The sequence below is a fragment of the Tamandua tetradactyla genome, chromosome 4 (genome assembly GCF_023851605.1).
Source record: "Tamandua tetradactyla isolate mTamTet1 chromosome 4, mTamTet1.pri, whole genome shotgun sequence".
Classification (NCBI taxonomy): Eukaryota; Metazoa; Chordata; class Mammalia; order Pilosa; family Myrmecophagidae; genus Tamandua; species Tamandua tetradactyla.
The window spans coordinates 182,639,805-182,658,554 of NC_135330.1; the positions used below are offsets into that span (position 1 = coordinate 182,639,805).

At 32.6% G+C, this 18,750-nt stretch overlaps 1 protein-coding gene and 1 pseudogene across 4 annotated transcripts in view; one reads left to right on the top strand and one right to left on the bottom strand.

Moving 5' to 3' along the window:
- Positions 1 to 640: 640 nt before the first annotated feature.
- Positions 641 to 18,750, bottom strand: part of TUBGCP3 (tubulin gamma complex component 3) — a 149,411-nt gene continuing 131,301 nt past the window's right edge. For 2 of the 4 annotated variants that reach the window (XM_077158701.1, XM_077158700.1), the window contains exons 20-22: positions 12,118 to 12,258; positions 4,859 to 4,975; positions 642 to 2,225 (exon numbers count right to left, since the gene is read on the bottom strand). In XM_077158701.1, the coding sequence (XP_077014816.1) occupies positions 2,067 to 2,225; positions 4,859 to 4,975; positions 12,118 to 12,258 (417 nt within the window). In that variant the 3' untranslated portion in view covers positions 642 to 2,066. Of the gene's footprint in view, positions 2,226 to 4,858; positions 4,976 to 12,117; positions 12,259 to 18,750 lie in introns of those variants that run through there. The other 2 variants (XM_077158703.1, XM_077158702.1) reach the window with 2 other exon arrangements.
- Positions 15,472 to 16,405, top strand: LOC143681576 (ubiquitin-like domain-containing CTD phosphatase 1 pseudogene; annotated as a pseudogene).

Below are 18,750 nucleotides of genomic sequence, written 5' to 3' on the forward strand. Positions count from 1 at the left end.
TCTAACTTCACCAATTCCAGAAAAACTTTACCTTTCATAGTTAATTGCATTCATTTGATCATTTTTATAATTTATGCTGTTACTGAACCCTAAATTTCTATGTAGTGCCCACCCCATATCTATTTAAATACATAAAACACTAACATAGGGCCAACCATTCACTTCTCATTTTTAAGGTACAAAAAATAGGAGAGGCTTTTGTAACTAACATGCTCAGGGTTTACCTTAGATCCCAATTGACTTAATACCTGCAGATATTAAACACAATGGTAGCGGCACATAGTTAGTGTCTGGTAATATTAACCTGTATCCATTTATAACTTGTACCTTGTGACTCAATTTGATTATGAGGATTGTTACTTGCTAAAAGTGTTCTTTTCCTAATAAATGGGGCTTCTCAAGTTTTGCTGTGCTCTTTTTTTTTTTTTTTTAAGTCTGCAGGACAACTTTTTCATATGGACTTGGGAATCAATGATGTCATGAGTTCTGTTAGTGACAAGGTTGGAAAAAAAGCAAAGGCAAGTATATTCCCCTCTTCGGTTGAGCTAAACAGCCATGAATTCAATAGGACACAAAGGAGTAATAATAAAACTACAAATCCAATGGGAAGATAACTTTTACCTTCAGCCACAATAACTAAAACTTCCTGGGTAGAAAAGGCATCCTCAACTGCAGAAAAGCTAGGCACCATTTATTAAATGCTACTATGAGCCAGACCCTATACGTACAATACCTCTAATCTTTATGACAACCCTGAAAAATAGCAATGATTATCCTAAAGAATCCCAACTTTCACTGTGGAATCACTTTGCATAGCTAAGAATCCTTATTTCCCCTTTTATTTTAAAGGGACTCTACATCTAAAAGAAACCAGGTATAGATTTTAGGTCATGAAAATCTGAGTGGTGGTACTCCCTTTGGTACTACATTTAAAACTGCACACAAATCTGAGTTTCTAGTTTCACTGATTATTAAATAATTCAAATGCTGTAGTATATTAAATTAAACCCCAACGCTCCAATCCCCGAAATCTGGCAAGTGAACCATATTTCTTCATAGACCACTCAAGAAATAACTGATACACTTGAAAGATAATTACTTTTAATTTTCTAAGTTTTGACTTATAGAACATAATAAAGTCTGATTTATATGACTTGATATGACATTTTTACAAAAAAACAGTATCCCCCAATATCTGGTCAGAAGTATACAAATATTTACAATGAAAAAATAGGCAAGGAAAAAGGAAATCTCCATTATCTAAGTCAACTTCTTTTCAATGCTTATCAGAATTTTGAAAATAAAATACCTCATTAAGTTTTCTAGTCATTGATATTTACACATTACTACAGCTGACAGTTTCAAGAAATATGGGTTTCACCATTTAAGGATGTTTATGTTCCACATCACTTCTATTTTAGAACTTATCTGAAATAGTAAATTAAATACAAAATGTAAACTTTTGAAAGAAATGAAAAAAGAATTAACATGTAAAGATAATGCATCAAGACTCAAAGGTTCTCACAGAGGTTAATACTTTACAACAAACAAGAAAAGCAAAATAAAATACTCTGTAGTTTCTTAGTAGGGATATTATATTTCAATTTAATTTGATTATATTAACAAAAAAGGCCTCTAAAGAGAATGTTTAAAAAATAGTAATGTCATTAATGTCTTACCTAATGAATACCCCATCACCCTAATTTCCTCAAAAAGAAACTGATTGTTTAAAAAGTGACAAATATAAATGATATCATGGAGAGTTTAAGAAGCCTCAAAAAAGTGTGGTATCTTTTAAATATGAAGACTTTAAACAATACATTTGAATAGTGCAAACCAACTTATTTAATTCAGGGATATTACAAATATATTCAACTCCAATGTATAAAAAGCATGACCTTTAATTCTACCATAACACCTCAACATCAAAACACCTGAAGTATTTGTGGGCAGAAATGGTAGTCACTGCACAGCATGCCATTTGGCTTTAGAATTTAAATGTAAATTTTTATGTCTAATAATGCAATTAATATCATTTGTAGTTCTTTGTAGTTATATAAAATGCTTCATATGTAGGAACTTCTTCGTCCTCTAGTGCCCAGAGACACTCGGAGTCTTGGCTCTCTGGCTTTATAATGTTCATTAAAGTCCAATCTAAAGCTAAGAAACCGTAGACTTTCATCTGAGCTAGTTGTCAGTAACACCAAAAATTGTTGCACAATGCCCTAAAAAGAAACATAACGAATAAAATATTAGTATCAGAAAATAAGCTGTACACAAATGTATCCTCCCAATTTTAATCCCCTTTGTCGTTATTTTTCCTTTCAAATAAACCAGTATTTCATCAATATCCACTATGGCAGGCACACTAATTAATGAACAATATTTCATAACCCAGGAGTTTACTAAACCAATTGAAGCCTCTATTAGTAGGAGAAACTCATTTTTACAAATAAAAATTAGCAATGAATAAATTTTATTTAAAAGCAATTAATCAAGAGTTTTTTCCCCTTTTTGCTCTTAAGTTCTATAAGAATAGCCAAAACAGCAAAGTAACTAATGCTAAAACATACTATGCTTTTTTATTTTGACTATAAACCCAGTGTTACATTTTTATCTTACATGCCTTTTGAAAGAGTGTTTAATTATAAAGCCATGATTAAAAAACAAATTTAGAACCTAAAAAAAATGTATACATATTCTAAACCATTACTTTAAGCTTCCAATGACTTTGTGAAAATAAGGCTAAAGTTTAGCCTTCTTAAAGGGGATGGGGAGAAAGTATTACTGTATCATCTCATTTTCAAGAGGCCTTTATAAAAATAATGTAATATGACATTTTATTCAAATTTTTATAAGACAAAATTACTGAATCCTTCTATCTAGGGTCAAAATACACAGCTTTGTTTCATTGCTAACAGACATTTATTTATACAAGGTAACTGCTGTTGGTCTCCTTATTTTCTAGATGCTTTGGAAGATTTCTCATCTGCAGGGAAATAAGTTACTGAAGTATCATATCCTTATAAATCCTTTTCAAACTCCCTAAGAGCTGTCATATTTCCTTCTCCTTGTTTCTGGTCATAAAAATGAATGCCAGAGCATACCAACAGATTTGGGAGGATTACCTGGATAGTCAGTATATGTGTAGGCTCATACATGTGAAATAATTTTACTTTTAAGCAAATGAATAATATGTATATGTATGTGAATATCACTGTTTTTGGACACAGGAGAAGAAAAATATTTTGTTACTAAAGAATTATATTACTAAACACTGGCTTCCTGCTGAATGATGAATTTGAAAAATAATATAATATGTGAAACTCTTTACAAGTACATCTGAATAACATTTCTTTTCCACAGGGTTGGGACTCTGGTTGTTTGCTCTTAAGCAATACATGACAAATACTGTAAATACACCACTGTTTCAAGCACCTCTACAAGGAGAACAGAAAATAAATTTCTATGATAATGATTTACTAAGATTAAGATTTAAGGCTGAAAAAACTGGGATGATACTGATTAAGATTACTTTTTAGAAAATGTATTAACTGCATCAGAGAAACGTATAACCATAAGCAAGAACACTGTCTTTTTCAGTAATGAAGCATATGGACAAAATTTTAAAATTATCACTCCTTTGCAGCTGTACATCTTATTTTAATTAAGAGCATGGAACTCACCATTAGGTATCCGTTTTAAAGAAATATAAACATACACCATATATACAACATGGGGTTATAAAGGTACTTCATATTAAAACATCTATGTAATAAGAGATAATTTAACATTGAACATTACCACCACTTACGAAACATGTTTTCAACAAAAACCCAAATAGGCCAAAGTCAGAACAAGAACATGTTTTTTTTGGGGGGTGGAGGTACATGGTCCGAGAAATGAACAGAACAAGACCACTTTTAAAAAGAAAAAATATCCCTGAGTTATACTGAAGAAAAGTATAACATTAAAAAGTCTGTAGACCCCAGGAAAGCAAACTAGATGCCATGGAACAAGGTGAGGGGCATTTCATTTAAAATTTTTAATCTTATGAATATAACCAGCACATATACACCCACAATTTCTTTTAAAGGACTTCAGAGTCAATGCGTGATTTGTCTTTCTCATTAGTCATCAGCAACTGAAGGGAAAAACTCTTAATATATCTTTTCACTTATATTTCCATCACTAAAATCATGTTGAGAAGCAGATAAAATCAGAAACCAGAGCTAGAAATGGAAATACAAAGCAGAGCAGGTGTTCTGTATAGGTTAGCTTCTCTCTTCTAGGCAACTTTAGTTCTGCTGATCCTGTGCTAAAACCAATAGATTTTTTATTTTCCAGCTTTTCAGAAATGTCAATAGGCTATTGGATCCCTGAAACTAGAAACTCATCCCCACTTGTGATCCTGAATAGTAGTCCCTTCAGACCTTCATCTGGTGTATCTGCAGTGCAGTTCTGTCTCATCTCAAGAAGATAAATGAAATCTGAAGGGTTTCAAATATGTGTAAAGGTTCTCCTAAAGCCATTCCACCCACCAACATCAGAGGAGGGAGTTGAGTCTAGAATAAAAATTAGAACAGTTGCTAGGTCAATGGTTCTCATCGCTGGGTACCTATGAGCACTGCCTAGAGCCTTTCAGAACACCTGATTGCCAGTCTACACTGAAGAATCTCTGGGGAAGGGTCGCAGGCTTCCCAGGCGATTCTCCAATGAGAACCACTGTGGGTGCTATTCACATCCTAAGTGTGAAATTTATTGAAATGATTCATTTTTAATCATTTTGAAAGTTACTGTCAATTACAGAAAATGACAAATGTGACTTTGATAGACATTCTGTTAATCTAATATGCACCTGGTAGAAATGTGTTAATATTCGCAACTGTGAACACATTTTTGGTATAGATTCTCGAAATTCTTGAATCCTCTTCTTCTCTTCATCTTCCTCTGCTGCTGTCACTCCCCACTGGCCCTAAAGAATCAAAGTTCCAAATTTTAATTAAAATCTCAACAAAAAAACTGTTATTAGAGTGGGACTGAAAATTAAACATGTTAGGAGCAGGAAGATGGATGCTTTTACACCCTTCTGTACTGTTAAAAACTTCACATGATAATTTTGTGTTGATGCCAAATTGTTCTCCAACACAGAACTGCCTTATTCTTTTAAGTAACTAATTATTGTATTACACTATATAAGGTGCAATAATTTAATTCATCACAAGCTAACCAGTCTTTTGTAATTACGTTATAATAAACAGCCTTTTACCTTTTGTCATTTTGTATACAGTTTACACATAAATAGTATACATAAGACATGAAACCCCACGGTTTCAAGCACCCCTTAAAAAACCTTCCTTTAATTCTTTTTTTTTTTGTCACGGGCAGGCTCTGGGAACCTAACCCGGGTCTCTAGTATGTCAGGCAAGAACTCTGCCTGAGCCAATGCTGCCCGACCTTGCTTTAATTTTTGACTTTAATGAGACCGTTTTTTACTATTTCCCACTAAGCATGATATATTTTTGTATTGGAAGTATATTCATCTATTTATTTTTTTCTTTGTTTTCAATCATTGGTGAATTTGACCAAATGCTTTTTCAGTATATATAAGAACTAGCACAGGATTTTCTTTCTTTGATTAATTAACATTGTAAGTTACATTACTAGATTTCCTGAACCCTTGAATTCCTGAAAAAAATCCTAATCTTGGTGAATTATTCTTTTAATACTTTGCTGGATTTTTTGCACTAATATTTTATGTAAGATCTATCAATATTTACAGATATGTTCTCTTTTTTGAGTCTAGGCATCAATTTCATGATGCCTCATAAACAGAATTTGGAAACTTTTTTTTCCCCTCTATGACTCTGGAATAGTTTATAGAGCAACTAGTTATTCATTGCTTAAAGGCTGGTTGAATTTCTTGGTAAAACTGTCTGACCTAACCTGCTATCTTTTAGACGACAGAGCTCTTTAGCAACTTTACTTCTTTAGAAGTTGTTTTGTTTAGGATCTGATTTCTCTTCTGGGGACAATTTTGGAAAATACAAAAAAATCACCCATTTCTTTTAGGTATATAGATTTATTTCCATAAAGCTGAGCAAAATAATGTAAGATGTTTTCTCACTTCCTTTGTGCATTTTTGCTTTTTCTTCCCACTACCTATTAGTTAATAGCTTCTTTTATTCTACCCGCAATCCTCCCCCTCCCCCCACAAAAAACCAGCTTTGATTTTATTACCTTTCTTCCTTTCTTCTAAATCATTAATTTTTGCCTTAGATGTCTATTTTTGATAGTAATTTGTAAATTTATTTCATTGTATCACAGAATGTTTCTACACTATATCTAAATGTTGTAAGTAATACACTGCGATTTTCTTTAAGGCCTCATATATGGTCAGTTATTTTAAATGATTGTAAGTACCTGAAAGGGCATATTCCCTGCTTTTAAGGTAGAAAGTTTGATATAACATGTCTTACTTAAGTGCATTTGATCTTTCATAGTCTGAGAGAAACTAAATTATATTTCTAATAATTAATATGCTTCAATCCATTTCTCCTTCTATTTTCCATTGCCTTTTTTTTTAATGACTATTCATAGCATATTATTTGGTATTTACAGAATCATAATTGTTTCTTTACCTTCCTTGTGACTTGCACTTTTTATCATTACAAGGTATACTTTTTGTCTAGTTTACTGCTCTTTGCCCTGAACCTCCACCTTTCTTTTGAACTGCATTTGCTTAATAAGCCTTGTCCATTCTTTTCTTTACAAATTCTGTTACTCTGTTTTCAGTGTATCTCTTCTATGAACAGAACATACCAACTGGCAGATAAGCCTAGACAATGATCCTTTCAGCCCTTGCACAAGTCACCATTAGTCTAGCCCATTTACGAAAGGGAACCATATAAGCATTATATTTTTTGAGGGAGGATTAAGCTAGTTACCTTTATTGATATGACATATATTGGTAAAACTGACATGACACTTTTTAGGTGGCAGAGCTCTTTAGGAACTTCTTGAGAAGGTGTTCTGTCTTGGAGTTGCTTTCTCTTCTGGGGTCAATTTTCAAAATCTATAATAAATCATCCATTTTCTATAGGTATATAGATTTATTTTCATCATATTTAAGTTATGCTTTCTAGTTTACTTTAATAATCTTTTACCATGTGGATAGGTTTCTTCTGGATAATTTGAAATGCTTGTACTTTTGTTCTAGTGGTTATCTTTATAACTATATTTTAGTAAAACATCACTTTTATATTCTTTGGATTGTAAGAACACGCTAACTTGGGGGTGCAAGGGTAGTTCAGTGGTAGAATTTTCACCTGCCATGAGGGAGACCCAGACTCAATTCCTGGCCATACACTTTCAAAAACAAAAAAAAAATTCAAAAAATGGTACTGGAATAATGGGATAGTCACTTGGAAAAAGAATGAAATGTGACCTCCACGATATAGCATACAAAAAAAAAAAAAGAATATCATAACTTGAGCAATAATGATTAGTGTCCTCCTTCTTTTTGCCACTCAATTTCAGAAGTCATTATTTTCATGTTTACAACTTTTATTATATTTATACATCGATTATTTGATTTATCAGCTTTCAAGAATGACTTCTGATGCTTGGCTATAAACAATGAAGAAATCACAATAATTTCTCCTATCAAATTTTATCTCTGATAGTTTTAATGAAGTTTTTTCAAATATGCTATTTTATTGTAGTATGACAAATACGAAAAGTACTCACATCATAAGTGAACTCTATGATAAAATTAACCTAAAATGAATACAATCAGGTAACCATCATCTAGTTCAAGAAATAGAATATTATTAGCAGAATAGATGACACTCTCACAACCTCTTTCAATTGCTATCCTCTTTCTTTCCCAGAGGTACCAAAACTACGAATAATGCTGCCATGACTATTCTTTGTGTACCTAAGAATGCATTTCTGTTATATATATATATATATACACACCTAGGATGGAAATGTTGGGTCAGAAAATTCTTTAATTCAATAAGCTACCTGCCAAACAGTATTCCAACATAAGGCTGGATACCAAGTCATACTTCTAACAGTAATGTATGACAATTCTCATTTTTGCATATCCTCACCAACATCCGGTATTGTCTATCTTTAAAATGTAAGCCATTCTGTTGGTGGTGTAATGTATTACCACTGGGGTTTTCTATTTTTATAACTAATGCAGGTGAGCATCTTCACATAAATTTCATGATTTTCATAAATTTTACAAATTTAAATCTTTCTAGATATCCCCTTTCGTGAACTGTTTTTGCCCACATTTTCAATAGGGTTATATTATTGATTTGTGGGCACTTTTTTATACATTTTACACACTTTTATATACATATATACTTACATGTATATAAGTATGTTCTCTCACGTTATGGCTTGCTTTTTCACATTATTAAGAGTGTCTCTGATAAATGGGCATTACTAATTGCAGCATAATGATTAACCATCTTTAATTTCTTTCATAGTTAACGCTCTTTATGTCCAATTTAAGAAAAGTCTCCTTACCTCAAGGTTGTGAAGATATTCTTTAGGTTACTTTGTAAAAGCTTTAGTAGTTTTACCTTTCACATTTTAATGTACCATCTACCACAAATTGTCTTTTGTTTGTATGTGTGAAGGAGGATCAAGATACAGATGGCTAATATCATATACTGAAAATATTATCCATTCTCCAATGTTTTCAGTGCCATTACCGTCATAAACTGCCCCTAAATGTGTGTATCTATTTCTGGACAATATTCTGTTCTATTAATTTGTTTTCCTTAGGCCAATACCATACTTTTTGTTTTTGCATGGGCAGCCACCAGTAATCGAACCCAGGTCTCTGGCATGGCAGGTGAGAATTCTGCCAAACTCTTTTAATTATAAAATTAATTATAAGTCTTGATACGTGGCAATATAAATGTAAATCCTGTTCAATATTTTTTTTGGGTATTATAGGGGTGCTATGTATTTCCACATAAACTATAGAACTATCTTATCAATTTCTATCAAAACACAAAAACAAAAAACCTGGAGGTATTGGAATTGGGATTGCAGTGAAATCATATGCCAATTCTCCTATTCATAAACATGATATATTCCTCTATTTAGGTTCCCTTTAACATTTTTCAGTGATGCTTTTGAGCAGGAATCAGCAAACAATTTCTGTAAAGAGTCAGATAGTGTATATCTCAGTGTATGTGGACCATATGGTCTTTGTCGCAGCTACTTAACACTGCCTCTGTAGCTCAAAAGAAACCAAACACAATATGTAAATGAATGGATATAGCTGTGCTCCAATACTTTATGTACAAAAATAGGCAGCTAAATGTGGCCTGTGGGCATTTGGTTGCCACGCTCTATTTTACTGCTTTATGTAGACAGGACTTGCATATATTTTGTTATATTTTAATACTCTTGTAAATGGTATTCCTTTTAAAATTTCATCTCGCTTGTTGCTGATTTAAATAATACAACTGATTTTTGTATATTGATCTTGTTTCCTTGATAAATTTACTTATTAATTCTAATAATTTACTTGAAGATTATTTTGGATTCCGTATATCCCAGCTCCAACACTTTTGAAAAGAATTGACAGTTAAATATCTTTCTTTCTAATCCTTTTACTTTGCATTTGTTTTCCTTCGTTTTAAACATTACCTAGGACCACAAATACAATATTGAATACATAAGTAGTGATAGCAAATAGCCTTCATCTCTTTCCTAATCTCCGGCAGATATATTCAAAAATACTTTAATGTTCAGTGTATTGTGTGTTTCTGAAGATTTTTGGTTGCAAATCTTTTTAAGTTAAGGGAGTTTCCTTCTATTCCTTGTTCACTTGGTATTACATGTTTTTCTCCATCTTAATATGGTCATCATTTTTCTCCCTAGTTTGTAAATGTGGGGAATTACAATGCTTTTATTAGAATGGTAAAACAGCCTTGCACTCTTGGAATAAGCAAAACCATTTGTAACGTAATATTCTTTTATTTTTTTGTATCTTTTATAGTGGGGGTCACATTTCATTCTTTTTTCCATGTGACTATCCCATTACTGCAGCATCACTTGTTAATTTTTTAAAAATTTTTTTAGGGGGGAAGTGCATGGGCTGGGAATCGAACCCAGGTCTCCCACATGGCAGGTGAGAATTATACCACTGAACTATACTTGCACCTCCTTTAATATTCTTTTGATACATCACAGTTGGCTAATATTTTGTTTAGGATTTTTGTACCCATGTTTATGAGAGAGACTGGTATAGGATGGAAAGTAACAAGAAACTGGACTTTTCTAAATGCCTTGTTTTGTAAATTTGACTTTGGAACCAAGTAAATATTTTACAAAATTAAATTCAATTTCGTTTTTACAAATAAAAGCAATCCCTAAAAAACTGAAAGCAAAAATGAAGTCAATTAATCTGTGTGTTGAGTTGGTTGCACAGCCAAAAGGGGGTAATTATTTTAAGGGACATAACCAAATGGAATTTAACTGCACATAGAATAAACTCTTATGAAACAAGAAAAAAAAAAGAATTGCAAAAACGTATAAAATTCTTTTTCAGTAACTCTATTGGTGTGGGTAGTATCAGGATTCTTATTCTGAGGCAGTTGTGTGTACGTGTTTATTGGAATGGCAATAAGTATGTTAATGTTATAAACCAAGATTTTCAATATAAAATATGTATAAAAATCAAAGAAGCAATAGCCATTTAATCATAAATTTGAATTGAAAACGTTATACATATAGGGGTTTTGAAAAGAAAAGTGAAAAAAAGAAGAGAACTACAGACACAGCTCAAAAGAGAAGTTGATACTTTGAAAACTCCCAAATAGCAAGCATGAGAAGAAAAATAGAAGACAAAATGTTGAAAGTAAAAGTGAGCAGAAGCCAACTTTCAATAACAACATAACTCTCAGCATTTCGAAATCCTTCCTTAGGTCTAAATGATTACCTTAAAAATTACATTGCCTTTTGAATTTAAATAATTTCTCAGAAATAGTTTCAGCTTTAAATCTCTTTCTGTATCCCTAAGGTGTCTGAATAAAATATACTGAATAAACCTGAAATTATTATGTAAATCTTTTTCACTCCACTGCTGATAGTTAATAGTTTGGAGAGAGAACAATCAATTCCCATGTGATTGGCTGCCATGTTACCTATTTTTATAGTGTTAGGAGTCTAAAGATTGATTTTTGTAGTTTTTATTTAGTTTAGTAATTCTCCAGAAGGAAAGGTTACCAGGGGCCTATGGAAATTTTTCAAAATGATAGCAGTGGCTACCATTTACTGAACAGTTACTAAATGATAACTAATTGGCATAAATTAGCAAACATAAATGAATAACTCTAAGAGGTATTATTTATTAGCCCATCGATTTTACAAATAAGGAAACCATGTCTTAGAGAAGTTAAGTCATTCAACAGCATAAAGTTATAGAGTTATAGAGTTAGGCCTGAATCTTAAGTCTATGCATACAAACTCACTGACACTTCAGAATTTAAAAACAAATTAAAAAAACCCACTTTGAATAATAAAACACCTTAGCAATACAACGGAGCAAGCACTACTCCTGTTTCCAAAACATACTGAAGAAACAACTTGAGCACCTATTGACTGAATACTCCAAGCTAAATATCATCCTCTAACCCAAGTTTTAAGGAAATACACATAGTCAAAAATAATACTATGAAAACCCAAATAAACAGATCATAGCAACATAAGAAATTCTCTTATAATAAGAAGCATAAGAAATTGCTTAATAATCTTCAAATATCAAGGATAACAGGAGTTCCACTCTGTGCAGGTGCCAATTCAGAAGGATGTTGGCATCTTGATATTTATTAATGAAAACGGGCAACATGTTCATGGATTACCATAAATTTTACTGTCTTTATTAATTAAAATGATGATGATGATGATGACGATTTCATCTTTAAAATACTTCCCCAGGAATTCAAATGCAGATATTTAACAACAGTCTCAATTTCTATGAAATTTTTAGCAGGAAAATTAACTTACTTGTTCATATTTGTGACTACTGTGGCAAGAAGTTCATTATTGAAATTTTAAAATCCAATATTATAAAAGCCATACCTCAATTTCATGTTGTTTCTTTTTCTCCTCAAACTGTAATCGTCTCTGTAATTCTTCCAAAGCAGCTCTATATATGGCATCTTGAACATTCTGAAGTTCAATAATTTGATCAAACACAGCTCTAAGTTGATTTAAAAGTGCCTAAAGATAGAAGACATTTTTTCTTTTTATAAAGAAAACCACAACATGCTTTCTAAGCTTTTAAAATAAAATACTGATAATTAGTAAGAAGTAACTCAACAAGATATCAACTCAAATTCTGTGTTCAAGTTGTTCAGCCATTCATTTATCAAAAATGTACTGAACACCTAATATGGTACAGCAGGGTACTAGGGAAACCCTGTAATTCTCTACTTACCATATGTTCTAGTTTGCTAGCTGCCGGAATGCAACACACCAGAGACGGATTGGCTTTTAATAAAAGGGAATTTATTTTGTTGGGTCTTCAGAGGAAAGGCAGTTAACTTTCCACTGAGGTTCTTTCTTACATGGAAGGCACAAGATGGTCTCTGCTGGTCTTCTCTCCAGGCCCCTGGGTTCCAACAACTTTCCCCAGGGTGACTTCTTTTTCCATCTCCAAAGGCCTGGGCTGAGCTGCAAGTGCTGAGATGAGGAACGCCGAGCTGCTTAGGCTGTGCTACATTGCGTTCTCTCATTTAAGCACCAATTAAGTCAAACGTCACTCATTGCAGCAGACACGCTTCCTAGCCAACTGCAGATGTAATTAGCAACAAATGAGGTTCATGTACCATTGGCTTATGTCGGCAGCAATGGTATGCTTACCTGGTATGCTCATACTGCAAGACTAGGTATGCTCACCTGGCCAAGCTGACAACTGAATCTAACTAACACACCATAATAACAGCAGCTAGTATTATGATGATACACCACTTTTTGTGCAAATTACTACAACTCTCACAATAATCTTACAAAAATGAAATACTGTCCCAAATTTCAAAGCTAGGTAAGTTGAGAGTCAAGGATGAAACTATTCCATGAAAGTATGGTTTAATACAGGGGAAAAACTCCTAATGTTCATAGACTGGAAGACTTAATATCACTAGGATGTCAACACTATCAGAAGAATTTATTGGTTTAATACAATTTCAATCAAAATTCCAACAGCCTATTTTGCAGAAATGGAAAAGCCAATAATCAAATTCATATGTAAGGGTAGGGGGCCCCAAATAACAAAAACTATCTTGAAAAAGAAAAAGAAAGTTGGAGAACTCATATTTCACAATTTTAAAACTAATTACAGGGTAGTGTGATGGTAGCTCAGTGGCAGATTTCTTGCGTGCCATGCCGGAAACCCAGGTTCAATTCCTGGTGCCTGCTGATGCAAACAACAACAACAACAACAAACACTAATTACAAATCTACAGTAATTAAAACACATGGTACTCACAAATGTAGACATACAGTCCAATGAAATAGAACTGAAAGTTCAGAAATGAACCTTCATATTTATGTCCAATTGATTTTTAACAGGGGGCTAAGCCTACTCAGTGGGGAAAGAATCATCTCTTCATCAAATGGTAATAGGAAAACTGCATATTCACATGCAAAAGAATGAAAAGTAGGCTACTATCTCATGCCAAATAAAAAAATTAACTCAAAATGGATCAAAGAGCTAAATATATGTAAGAATTAAAACTAGGAAAACATAGGGAAGCATCTTCAGGACCTTGTGTATTAGGCAGTAGTTTCTTAGACTTTAAACCAAAGCATGAGCAACAAAAGAAAAAATAGATAAGGGGACTTCATCAAAATTTAAAACTTTCATACATCAAAGGACATTATCAAGAATGTGAAAAGACAAACTATGAAACAGGAGAAAATATCTGGAAACCATATACCCCATAAGAGTTTAGCATCCAGTCTATCAAGAATTGCTACAACTCAACAACAAAAAGCTAAACAATCCAATTAAAATATAGGCAAAGCACTCAAACAATTCAATAACCACATGAAAAGATGCTCAACAAAATCAGCTATCAAGGGAATGCAAATCAATACACAATAAGATACCATATCACACCCACAAGAATGCCTACTATTTAGAAACTGGAGAATAACAAGTGTTGGTGAGGATGTAAACAAATAGGAACCCTAGTACATTGTTGGTGGGAATGTGAAACAGGCAGCTACTGTGGATAACAGTTTGGTGCTTCCTCAGAAAATTAAGTCAAGAACTACCATGTGACCCAGCAATTGCACTTCTAGGTATATATCTGAAAGAATTCAAAGAATTCTGCACACTGATGTTCATAGTGACATTATGGCCAATTGCCAAGAGGTGGAAGCAATTCAAATGTTCATCACCAGATAAATGGATAAGCAAAATGTGGTATATACATACAACCAAGTATCATTCATTAGGAATATAAATAACATTATTGAACTATATACTTTAAAGCAGTTAAAATGATTAATTTTAGTTTGCATATGTTACCAGATTAGAACTGCACAACATAAAGAGTGACCCCTATGGACTAGAGTTAATAGAATAATTATAATACTGCTTCATCAATTGTAACAAAGGCACCACACTAATGTGTGGTAAATGTAAAACATTTAGTGTAGGAAAAACTGTGTTTGTGTGGGAGGGTAGATAAAGGAACTTTGAACTTTCTGCATAATTTCTTGCAAACCTAAAACTGCTCTACTTATTTTTTAAAAAGAAAAGAAACAGCAGAGAAACAATTTTCTTGGATGGAAAGATACAATATTAATAACTTGGAGAGAATTGCCATATTTTACCTATAAATTTAACTGCAATCAAAATCCTCACCGAATTTTTGGCACTTGACAAGCTCACCCTTAAATTCATTTAATGCAAAAAGGAACAAGTATAACTAAGAATACTCTCTTGGTTATATGGTTATATATATAATGGTTATATATATATAATACAGAAGAATTTCTCTCTTCTGAGAAAAGACAGTAATGAAGGGCTTACCCAAGCAGAACAAGAATTATAATGAAATTACAATAATTAAACAGGAATAATGGCATAGGTATAAACATACCAATGAAAAAGATGAAAGCTACCATCCTTTCAAGCTGTTGGATCAAATTTATTCAGCATTACCCAAATTGTATCTGTTGGACACCTGTATTCTAGAAGACATTAATAGGTAAAACCCACAAAGGAAAAATCCAGATATTTTCTCTTTCAAAATATAATCAAATATATTTTTAATAAGAATACTATATTATGATGATGATGTAATAATTTGACACTTTAAAAACTGGCATGACTGCTGTGGCCAGATCCTGCATCCACTGCGACCAATTCTGCCACACTCCAATTTTCCTGACTGAAAGTTCATTGACATCAGATGTTAAAGAATGGCTCTTCCTCTCATTATAAAATGAGGTGGACAGGAATAGTCAGTGACTACACTTTCAGATCCTGTGCTAGATCTTTAACAGTTATTCAAGACCCTTACAGGAGTGCTACTAGAATGCCAAAAGTTACTTGGACCCTAAGTCAAAGGCAAACCTGCAGAAAATTACATTAAGCTTGGAGTTCTCAAACTGAAACCAAATATTAAAATCATGATGATGGTACCACTTGAGGAGAGACTGGAAGATGTCTTAGGTCCACCACCTGACAACGATGATGATGTCAACGACTTTGATATTGAAGATGAAGTAGGTGAAATAGAAAATTTCCTAAAAATTTCTCGCAGAATTAAAAAGTACAAAGTGGAAATTTTGAGTCCTCCCAGGGAAGGGAAAAAGCTCGTTATTAGAGAATGATTATATATTATTTGATCATAGGTCCTGTGCAGAGATTGGGGTAGAATTAATGTGGTTATATCTTTATGAATTCCTAACATCTGCATATGAGGATTACAACACTGTTATTTGGTCTGCAATAAATATGAAGTGGATTGAAGCTGAAATGAAAGAACTGGGAGTAAACACAAAGGCAAGCTATAAGATTACCTTCATGTAGCACAGCACTGCTATAATAGTGTATATTTCAAGGAAAGGATTAATAGATATAAAACCTCTTGGTGTTACATGGGGAAAGTTTTCAGAGTTTTACAGCAAAAAAACACCATTATATTTGATAACATAATAATAAATTTTCTAATGAATCCACAGAATGGACTAAAGAAAAGGCCTTCTACAAAAGCTCATCTAAATTGAGATTAAAGACAAAGAACTTTTAAAATTAACTCAGTACTTCAAGGAAATAACCAAATTAGATGACTTCTTAGAGCTAAATCACAAATATTGAGACAGGTATCTCTCAAAGAAGCAAGGACAGTAGTTGTAAATTATACTGGTAGTTACTGAAGATACTTGAGGTCCATGAATTTCTTGCTTTTATGATAGAAATCATTATAATAGTGACAGATACTGAAGCAAATGCCACACTGCTTATACTTGGACTTTCAGTTTTTTGTAAGTTTAATTTTATATTTTTTGAAGATCATAGCAATATGCTAAAAAAAAATCTATTTTTCCCTCTGAGTATATAATACTGTTATTCTTGAAAAGTATTTTCTCCAATATTGATTACTGAGGTTTTTTTCCCACAAAAAAAAAAAAAAAGGAAAAAAATGCATACTCACTGTCATTTTGTGACTTAGGAAACAATTTTTATCTTATATTTTGTCTCATTGTGTTTTTGTCTCACTAAGTCTAAGACCAAACCCATCTTGAAACTAGTGTTTTTCCCTTTAAAACCAAAAGAAAAAAAGAAGTTTTTGAGTAGGGAAACTAGTTTGGTATGCTTAAAATTACCACTAATTTTTTAACCCTCTGTCATATACACAATTTCTCCTCTTTATTATCTAGATCTCTGAATTCTGAGCTATCGCAATTTGATCTGTATGTGTGTCAGTGTTCTTTGAATAAAACTGGAAAATGTCAGCTGTTGTACAGATATAGTATGGGAAATAGAAACCATAAGACTAAAGAATACAACTAAAGACCAAGAGTGTGTGTCTTTTTGGTGGCTAAACAGAAGCATTTCTGCCTAAAACCCCACTCACAAAAGGAGATAAAAGCACTAAATATTTCAATGTAACATGTAACGGATTCATTTCTAAAAAGCCTGAACAAAAGTTCTTCTGTTCCAGCTATATCCCGTCTATGCGCAAACATTGTTTCAGTGAAAATATCTAGTCATGAGATTAAAAAAATATATCTGCAGTTCTTTAGCCTGTGCTATATATATGTGATGTGATCACTGTTTATGTTTACAGTATTGCTTTATATAGTTCTTGTGTTTGAAAAGAAGGTAATCTTTCCAGATAAACATGGTGTATATTGTTGTTTCAGGACTATTTCAGTGGTGTAAATAATAAATACCTTTCCTTTAAAAAAAAAGTGCCATGAGTGAGCAACTGGGGCATGAACACATGAAATTCAACCTAAATCACAGGCAGCACCTATCAACTATTTTCATGTTAATGTCATCTATTCAATGATCTCTGGACTATACAAAATACCTTATTGTATAGAATCAATATACAGAGTTTCCTATATATTACATTGCTGAAATTTATTCCCCATGGAACCTTGTTTTATATAATCAATATACAGAGTTTCCTACATATTATACTGCAGAAATTTATTTCCCACGGAACCTTGTCTAAAAGAAGGAAATTTTAAATGAAAAGTGGAGTTCTGCAGTCCTCAAAACATGACTGACACAAATAAGCAGAAAAGTTGAAGGAAATATAATTTCAGCCTTCTGTTTCAAAAATTAAGTGATAAGCCCTCCAAAATGACTTAATTTATATCCGAACAAGAAAATTAATATCTGGAGGTAAACAAAAAAATCTGGTAATCATTTGCCATTTAAATTATAAATTAGAAACAAAAATACTCCTGATGCACAGTGCAAGTTATCTTATAAAGCACTTATAAACCACTCAGCATTCCCTAAACTTCAAATGCTTATGGAAACAAAATCATGCTGAATATAAAGAACTACAGTAGATTCTCATTGCATGATGTTCTATAAAGTCATCACCAACTTTGAATTAGTGACTAATGAACCATGGCTCCTAGCGGAATTTAAGGGTTAGGTTCCTGTAAGCATCTGGTCACAAATTTTTCATCAACTGATCAAGACATGACCTTGTTTATGTGTGTTTCTGTTTAAAAATATTTTATTTAATATGCACCACTGATTCATTAACATTGAACTCATTACCAACGGCACTAAAATTCATGCCTGAATGAAGTTTATCTTTTACATATTTTCTTCCTAAGGCACATCACAGTTTTCTTTGTTGTTAGGAAACCAGATAGCACTTCAGCACTATGCTTGCATACCATTTTAAACAGTGAAAACACTTCCAAGAAAAAGCATGAAAATGTGAAAAATGTGGCACTAAACAACACAAAGAAGACATGTTTACAGTATGAGAGATCAAACAAGAAGGCAGAACATCGCCTTGTTCAATCTTAGCTGGGAACACACAGGTCAATAAGACTCACATTTTTCACCTCTAGACATGTCAGCAAATGATCACAAAAGTATTCACCAAGTTTTGATTTTGGAGTTACAAATAAATTTTACCCACTAGGCGAATTTGCAAATCCAGAATGAGCAAATAATGAGAATCAATTGCATTTTTCAGATGTCATGAGGGTAAAAAA